The 9,355-nt window shown below is 42.0% G+C and overlaps 1 protein-coding gene across 1 annotated transcript in view; it reads right to left on the bottom strand.

Moving 5' to 3' along the window:
• PXDNL (peroxidasin like) overlaps positions 1-9,323 on the bottom strand; it is a 352,571-nt gene extending 343,248 nt beyond the window's left edge. Inside the window, exon 1 of the mRNA XM_014524383.2 lies at positions 9,146-9,323. Within this exon, the coding sequence (XP_014379869.1) occupies positions 9,146-9,306 (161 nt within the window). The 5' untranslated portion in view covers positions 9,307-9,323. The remainder of the gene's footprint in view (positions 1-9,145) is intronic.
• Positions 9,324-9,355: the final 32 nt, after the last annotated feature.

The raw sequence follows: 9,355 nt of genomic DNA, 5'->3' as shown, positions 1-9,355 counted from the left end.
AGGAGTTCTCACACAGCACGTTGGAGATTTGAAACATGGGAGTTACCAAAGAATCAAAATCATGGCCCATCTAGTCCCATATTCTGCTTCCAACAGCAGATGGCATCAGAGGTTTCAGTGAAAGGTTCAAAAAAATATACAGGCAGTCCTCGACTTACAACGTTTCACACTTACAACATTTATAAATTGACACCATTTCAACTTTATGATGCCAGTGTTGACTTTATAACACCTGATCTGATGCCACGCCACGCCAGCGAACAAGTTCACTGAGTCACTCATCTCCCTGGAGAACATCTGTCTAAACTTCCTTGGACACTTTCTTTTAAGAAAGCAGACAAGACTCCAGAAAAACCTGCAGCCAAGACTCCTGAGAAGACTCCAGCCAAGAACCCTTCAAAAAGTCCAGCAAAGTCACCTCAAAGAAGTCCTTCCAAATCAATATGATTGCTATTTACAATATAAATACATTAATGTAGTTATATTACTCATCTATAATTGATTGAGTACAAAATTCTGGGGTATTTTTGGTGAAAATAGGGTATCGGACCTTGGTTCAGGAACCAATCCCTCATTTAGAACATTGTTTCTTATGAGAAAATTGGTTTCCAGTTAATATTTGACTTAACAGGCAGTTTTCAGGAGCCAATTGTGTTGTAAGTCTGAGGACTACCTGTATAGTAACAGCAGACAGATGAGAAACAAATTGATCCCTATCTTCCCCTATTCCATAACAGAAATTAAACCTTGAGGCACAAGGTTTTTATTTACTTTCTAAAAGTTTTATTATTTACCATTAGCTCTAGATCAGAGGTTGACAACATTTTGGGGCAGTGCGCCGAAAACACTCGCAACCTTGACTCGTAAGATGCATGCCAGGAATTGACAGCGGGGGAGCCACAAGGGGGCCGATCCTTGTGGCAGCACAGCCCCAGCCCCTTCCCGAGGTGCGCATGACAATCAAAACGCTTTTGCATGCCACACTCTAGCACACGTGCTGCTCTAGATACTACTATTATCCATTAAATGGCCAGTTCCTCTTTGAACTATGCACTAAGCTTACCCAGCAATAAAGACAGCATCCCAAACTAAGTGGATAAAGCAAATGTTTTGCTACCGACCAATTCATTAGAAAAGGAGTGGTCAACCTGCCACATGCACACCGTAAGTGGCACGGGCAGCCTCTGTGTGCAACATGCAGCAGACTTTGAGGAGATGATAGCCAGCACAGTAACAGATAGGACAAGAAGCAGAAAGCAGAGCAGCAGAGCAGGCCATGAAGGGGATCAGACTGCCACTTGGTAATGGTGCTGGGCTAGTTTGTGGCATGTCTGATGACAAGGCTGACTCCCACTGTATTTGAACATAATCTTCATATCTTCACTTGACAGCTTATACCTTTCTAGTTTATTTTTGGTTAGCTTTGTAACTCAGTCACTGAATAGGTTATAAAATATTAGTGTTTAAATACATTTCCAGAAGAAGATGAAAAACAAACATGAAAATTATTCTCGGTTTAATTTTCTGGAACACAAACACCAGCATAAATATGTCAGAGAGGGGGAAAGAAAAGAAAAAGTCAACAAACTCTCTTATAAGTGGGGTTGTAAGAAAAAATTAGGAGAAAACGGTTTAATTTTCCATAGCTAAAGGCATTCTCTTGTGGAGCATTAAGATGTCACTACCATTAAGCTATCCTTCCTGCTTATGCACAAGACTTTTCTGACTCTGTACCACCAAGGAAATGTGCCATTAGCTGTTATTCGCTGTTGCCTCACTGACACCTGACTGCATTAAAAGTATTTTCTCTGCTCCCCATGACTGACAAGCTGAGCTTTCTGAGCATCCGCTGTGCGCAGTTCATTAGTACTACCAGTGTAGCAAATCAGACAATTGCTTCACAGAACGCTTCAAAGAGAGCAATAAGCCTTCAGCCTTCACTCGAGGACAATGAGGGTATTGATCCTACCACTCTAAACCTTAAGCATCTTTTTTAAAAAAGCAACTGTCAGCCAGAAAAAAAGAGAAAAGAAAGAAAAGATGAAATCTTAGCTTTCTAAGGAGACATGGAGACCTTTTCTATGAACTTTTCCAACCAGAGTAGGTTAGAGTGCAAGTAACAGTGTGATGGAAATTGTTTGAGGACAGTCCTCTGTGTGTCTTTGATACTTTGCCTCATCCGCTGTGGAGTCTCTAAAGACAACTTGGGAGAAAGGGCCATAGGCTCCAATTAGTTAATAACATGGATTGATATATACTTGTGGGTAGGATACTACATGAGCTGCAATATACTTCCAGTATGTTTAAATCAAACCCATGTACTAGTATTCATAGCTGACAGTCATGGCTTAAATACAAACATCATGCTAGCAACTATTATAGGATCCAACTCTTTCATTCTTCTTCCAAGTGTACTGCTGTCCATTTTATAAACAGGGATGAAGTTTCTGCAGATGGAAGCGCAAATCAGTTTTACTCCATTACACAGTCCCTGTGACACACTGAATTTTGACCACTGAATGTTCATTCTCTGAACCAGCAGATCCATGGTCCATGAAATCAAAGTAGTTAAGCTGGCTAGGCCTTGCTTACATAGAAACTCAGGGCCAGTAAACTAGTGTAATTTTATTGCTAACTGGACATCACCCTGATAGAAATATGACCTCGCTGAGGTATTAAGCAGTTGGCAGCAGTTCTGATCTGCTGCTCTATGGCAGAAGCCACAACCATCGAGGCACTAAACGCCTGGACTCAGTCTAGTCTTTCAATTCTGTCTCGATGGTCTAAAGATGGGGATGGTAGGTCTTGGGCAGCCTCCACCCCTCCATGCTCTTGCCTAGGTGTACGCATCAAAGGTCTTGATGTGATGGTTGCAGGACTTTGTACAAGCAGATTCATCAGGCACCTGACTAGATCTCTGATGTGTACACCACGATCCCGCAGATTAACTGTTGCCTACACTGGTACCAGAAGCACTGCACCAATTTACATGCTGGGGATGGAGCCGGTAGGATCATGAAATAAACTTATTTGAGTGTTGTTTGCCATGATTACCCCACAGTCAATGCAGCTCCACATGGATACACAAGCTACCTATGCAGGCAGTTGTAGCCCACAACCTATTAAATGGCTCCGTTTATTTCCCTGATAATACAGGACTGTTGCTTCACAGTTTGATCAGGACAGTCCTTATCAGATGTTGTATTGTATATGAGCAGTATCTCTTCAAACACTTTAGGCATTCACACCCAGTCTTTGTTTTCTACTGCAAAAGCCACCAAACCTGAACAAAAGATTTCCACCAAACAGTACATTGTCCCAAAAAAGGTTTCCAATGGGTATGGGGGAAGGGGGTACTCTTTGTAAATCCATCACCCAAAAAAATGGAGAAAGAACATTTCAAAATGCTGGGATGTTTTATTTTGATAATCTAAAATTGAAACATTTGGATCTGTCGTTTTGAAACAGTCCCTCCCAACCCTTCAGAAATTAAACTACATTTAAAAAAAATAAAGTTTTTACATAACCCTAACCCAAAACAAAATTATTTGATTCAACTCAAACTGCCTTTTTTCTTTTCTTTTTGTCTTTTTTTTTTTTGTAGGGGAGGGACATCAAGTCAAAAAGTCATTGTTCACTTTATCCAACACCTTACCAAAACAAGGACATGGCTATATAAGCTAGGCCTTGTACATATGCATGACAAGAGGCTGTGGAACTGGGATTATAGTAGCTTGCTCTCCCTAAAATCCTAAGAGTTTAGCATTTGACTGACTGGAAGTTACTTATCCTTTCTTTAACCTGCTATCAAGTTTTCATTTGTTAAGAAATTGAGCAAAATCAAAAATATGTATTTATTTTGGTCCTCCAAAAAACTGCATTTTTCTAAAGACTTCCCCCCTAAAATTGCCCACCTCTACTAATTATGATAAAGCTTTCTCTATAAATGTATGTGGTCAGTGAATCACCACCTGCTGGAGATGCACTGGAGAACATTACTTCCATCCCCTCAAGCCACATCATCACTGGCATTGCACCAAGTAAATGCTCAGGACTACACTAATGTCTTAAAAAGCCATCAGGTGTTTTTAAAGATCTATATAGTGCCACTTCCCTGGACATACCCCTGGGATCCAAACCTTCGTCTCTACCCTGCAAAAACCCGCAAGCCAGTACACCTAACGTGCACTTACCATGCCAATTTTTCTTCTTCATTTCCCTCATATTATGACAGCCATGTATTTTTTGAGAGAGAAAAAAAAATAAAACAAAAACAAAAAAATAAACACAGGTGCCCTCAGCAAATATCTTTCATATGCAATCATAGAACAAATACTTAAAAAGTTGTTGTTAAATTAGATTCAACACGAGCTACATCGTTGAATCAGTCCCAGCTTCAAAGCAATCCTACATTAGACATCCTCACAAATATCTTGAAAAATTATTGCAAGATAAATTACTATGCACATGATAATCTGAAGTTACTTTTTGTTGAACCTGTTAATGGCAATGTATGCATAGCTTTACTTTCCGTTCACACCATTCTGTGCTTGCTAGCTTAGCAGCACTCTTTTCCCACACTTGTGGCTTGAGTTATTTATTTCTGAATGCCCTTGGACAAACATTACAATTATGACAGTGCCTGCTCACATAGCAGCAGCAACAACAAAAAGACCTTGCTAACCATTATCTTCAGCCATGTCATGTGGAACCATGCAGGCATGAAAAGCAAAGATGCATTTGAATACCAGTTACATTAAGGGGTAATTTTAATAAACTAGTTTGGGTCTGATAGACCCAACATATTAACAGCTGCAATGAGAACTGGCATACATCAAACAAAAATACACAAAGAAAATCTTATTTTGTTTTTAAGGCAACAGGATCATTCTTTTGAATGAGAAAAATCTCTTTTTAGGCCACTGGACTGTCATCTTTATGGTTCACTCCCTTTCTACAGAGGGGCAGGGCCAAGCTAGCCATTTCCACACAATGCAAAAAGTTTCCACAAATATAGCATTGAGTTATTCCAAGCAAGTGAAATGCATCTCCTAATAAATGAAAGGAAACCTGAAGTAAACAGGAAAATCCAAAATAGGATTTTAAAAGTTTTGCCTGAAAGCTGTAGGTTAAATGGACGATATGTTCAAATCACTTATAAATTGCATCTATTTCTTCAACTTTTTCTATGAATATTCCATTTTTATATCCATATTCCATAAAATTTATCATAGAAGTGCACAGTAGACATATGTCAATAACTTCATTAAAAACAGTCAGTTTAACTAAATTAAGTGATGTTGCGCTTTCCACGAGCAGTCTGTCTGCATGAAAAAGAAAGAAAGAAAACTCTGCCCATTACCAGACATTTCTTTACCAATAGCTTTTACAATTCCCAATGGCATGACCCATTTCAAGAACCATCAAGTGAAGAAACTGTATTTTCCATTGCTTTATGATAGAACTCATACCATTAAACCCCCTTGGAAAGCATATCACATATATAACTTGGTTAATATTGAAGATGCTGACTCTTATCACCTGACATTTCAAATGCATCTGGTCATGCATTTAAAACAACAGAACTAGCGCACACCTAAAGAGCAGCAGCTTTGGGCGTTATGAGACTAGAAGGTTAGAGATGCTGATAATAAAAAAGACAGATGCAAGTAACCTTCCCTAAAATGTTGTTTTGATACCCTGTCCAATACTGAGGATTTTCTCCCTATGATTAATTAAGCAGATCTGTTCCTCATAACAGTTGCTGTTATTCCTCTCTTGTCAACTGACATGCTTATTTCTTTTGAGAACCCTTCTCCCTATCTAAATGTGGTATGTTGTGGGAGTTCAAGATATTATTTGTTTGTCATAAACCTTCGGTATTACTTAATTGCTTTAAATTGTTTAAAATAAAGCTGTTAATACCCAATGGCTTTATCTGAATTTTTAGGTATACTCTGAAATTTCTTTCTTAAATAACTTTCTATTCAACTCTCTACCCTGCTTTTGTCCCAAACATTATTTCTTTATCACCAGTGCTGTAAAATACCTACAAGACATGACCAAACTTCCTCTTTGGAAACTTTAGCTGTGATGCCAAGGGAAGTAGTGTATTCTCCATCTTTGGAGTTCTGCATATCAAACTGCAGTGCGTTTTGGGAAGAAAACTTTAAACTTAAGTTACTGGACTAAATGCAGGACTAGCTGGATGAAATTCTCTGAACTGTGATATATGGGAGTAAGTGACTAGGTGATTTAATGGCCTTTTCTGACCGTAATCTCTTTTTATCTACCTCTTGCAGACTGGGCCCTTTCCACATAGCTAGAATTGTAAAGCATCTCTGTGAAGGGAAGGGAGAAGTGTTACTAAATTTTCTCTGGACTATTTATCTCACAACTATCACATTTATTTTAAAGGTTCTTGTTTGACTTTTACCTCCTGTGCTCTCTGCCATACCTGCACTTGTTTGTGACAAGACTGTCTCATCAGCCTATGGCCCTGATCTGCAAAGTGCTCTATGTAGGCAGACTCTCACTGTCTTCTGCACAGGGGCTCTCTGACACTGAGCAGTACTTAACTGCAGGTAGGCTTGGGGCTTTCCGCTCAATTGTCCCTTCAGTACTAACAATAATATCAGTAATGTAATGATAGGCCACAGCCCTTTGACAGTGTCATTTCAGTTACCTATTTAATTTCACTACCGAAACCACAAAGGATTGGATTTCTAAAGAGACCCAGCATCAGTCAGATGTGGGCAGATGTCACAAGTAGGCACTGTTCTTGTCTTCTATTGAAAAGCAAATTAAGCGAGTTAGGATGATTTTTTTTTTTACTGATCTGACCCTCAGGAAAGAGGCTTTAAAAGAACAAATACAGTGTCACAGCTCTGCACCTCACTCCTTAGGACCTTCCAGGAACACACAATATCGAAGATCAATGTGGTTCTTACTTGAATCAAATACAAACCCAAACCTTTGTTCATTCTCAGAAAAATTTCAGTCTTCAGTTGCTCGTCAGTCTAACTGTTACTTAGTCCCCAATCTTCTTCTCTCCGACAAAGCTGCAGTCACACTGCTTTTGTTGTTGTCTCATTCTTAACAGTTTCAATAGCAATGGTTGCAAAGTTCTTGGAAGGCTAGCAAATGTTTTCTAAAGGTAAAATCATGGCTGCCAAAATAGATCATCATGTTCACACACAAAAACCAGGTGGGTAACTGAGCAAGTTTACCCATGACGAGTTTAACTGGCTAAAATAGTAGACTAGCTCTGGTTTTAAATAATTTGCAGAGAGGTTTTAGCTTGATATCTTAATCACCTGCAAAAACAAACTCTGAAATAACAGTCATGTTGATAATCTCATGCCATTGTAAACTATTATTCTACGTTACTCGATCCTTTTCCGCTCCCACAATACAAATATGTCCAAGCATCTTCCCTCTGATATGTAAACATAAGGAAAGCAAAAGTTAGATGTGGGAACCTGAACTAAATGACAGTAAAGGCAGCCAAGCTGAAAAACATCTGTCATTACTGGCTGTGCAGTGAAGCTTGCTTTCAAAGCAATGATGTGCATGTCCCATTTCATGACTAGATAAATGGGTATCCCTGCCTAGATGCAGGGTGGAACCCCACAAAGCCCAGCCTGACAAGTGAGCATCAGCAGCTGCTCTGCAATCCACCCTCCACAGAGATAACTAGGCGATAAAAACAGTTACACAGTGCATCCTCAGCCTGCCAGCAAGCAAAATGCTCACGCTTCCATGTGTTCAGCTGCATTTATTATTTGTATTACCGGAGCACCAGAGAGGCCTCATCAGGGACTACAAACCACTTAGGCTAAATGCATGGAACAAAACACCAGTCCCTGCCCCAAGAACCTTGCAGCTTAACTTGGCAACGGTCTATCATGTCAAAAGAACCTCACTGAATCTTTTTTATCTGCCTCACCAGACATTTCAGGCTCCAATGAAGCAATGCTCAACTTGTTGAAGCAAATGACGTTTCAGCATCAGGAATTAGACCCTTTCCACACAGATTTATACCCTGGGTCAAACGTGTCTTCCTTTTTTCCTTCACATCCTCCCAACACCTGCCCTTGTGTGCTTGTGACTTAAACCCCTGGAGACACAAAGCAGCTTCAAACCCTCTTCCGCGACACTCCCCTGGAACCAAGCATCACCTCCAGCCAGCAAGGGCAGCCACTGAAATTCACCGCTCGTTTCCCATCCTGTCCAGTTACACGCCCAGCCAGGCCCTCTTCCCAGGATCCTGCCTGCCGCCCCACATTTCAGAGGAGCTACTGGGATAAATCATCCCCCTGAGATTACTCGTCCCCCCCACCCCCCAAAACCCCCCTGAAATAATTCATCCCACTCCCACATTCCCATTCACTCCTATAGTGCCTGTCCTCCACCTTCCACAGCCCTTTCCCCACATCCCTACTTGCCTGCTTTCTCCCTCCAGCCCTACCAGCAGCTCCCCCAACTTACCTGCTGTGCACCACCCCCACCGCTCTCCTGTGAAATATGGATTCTCATTTCTACCTAGGTGAACTTTTACAAATCTTTGCACTCTCCTATGCCTAATAAAGGGCACCAATGCCCAAAAGCTTGCAAATAAACCCTTTTTTCTTTTGCAACTATCTAGTTGGTCTAATAAAAGATACCACTGCCACGAGTTTTTGATTCCTTTTGTCACTCTACGCCGATACGGCTGCAACCTGGATACCACCCCCCCCATGCACCCTGAAGAGAGTGGTGATGAGGGTGCACAGAGCGGGGGCAATATCCAGGCTGGGTCTAAACTGGCAAAAGGAATGAAAAACTGCCGGCAGCGGCGGTATCTTTTATTAGGCCAACTAGCTATTTGCAAGAACACAAAGTCTTCATTCACAGATTCGTAGACTGTACAGCTGCAGTTGCAAGCTTTCGGGCACCAGTCTTTATTTGCAAGCTTGCCAAGGGGATCCTCCTGGGACCCACCGCCCTGGGTCTCCTTGCTCCCCCAGCACCTTCCCAGGGCCAGCCAGCTCCCAGCGGGCATCCCCCCCACTCGTGCCTCTGTGCCAGGCTGCTGTCACAACGCGGGGAGGCGCGACCCCGAGCAGGAGCCTGTGCCCGTGTCAGGGGAGGGACGGCTACTTACAAGACTGAGGTCTGCTGCGGCACCCGGGGGACATGATCCAGCATCAAGTGCATGCAGCGGATGGTGCTCTTAAAGCAGAGGCACCGGCTGGGGCAGGAGAGGGCCGGGCAGCACCACAGAGACAGGAGAAGCAGGAGCAGGGAGAGACGCCGGGGCTCCATGTCGCCCTGGCCCTGGCCCTGGCCCTGGCCCCGGAGGGAGACCGGCCGG

Source organism: Alligator sinensis, unplaced genomic scaffold (genome assembly GCF_000455745.1).
Source record: "Alligator sinensis unplaced genomic scaffold, ASM45574v1 scaffold1007_1, whole genome shotgun sequence".
NCBI lineage: Eukaryota > Metazoa > Chordata > Crocodylia > Alligatoridae > Alligator > Alligator sinensis.
This window is presented reverse-complemented; position numbering and strand designations above follow the sequence as displayed.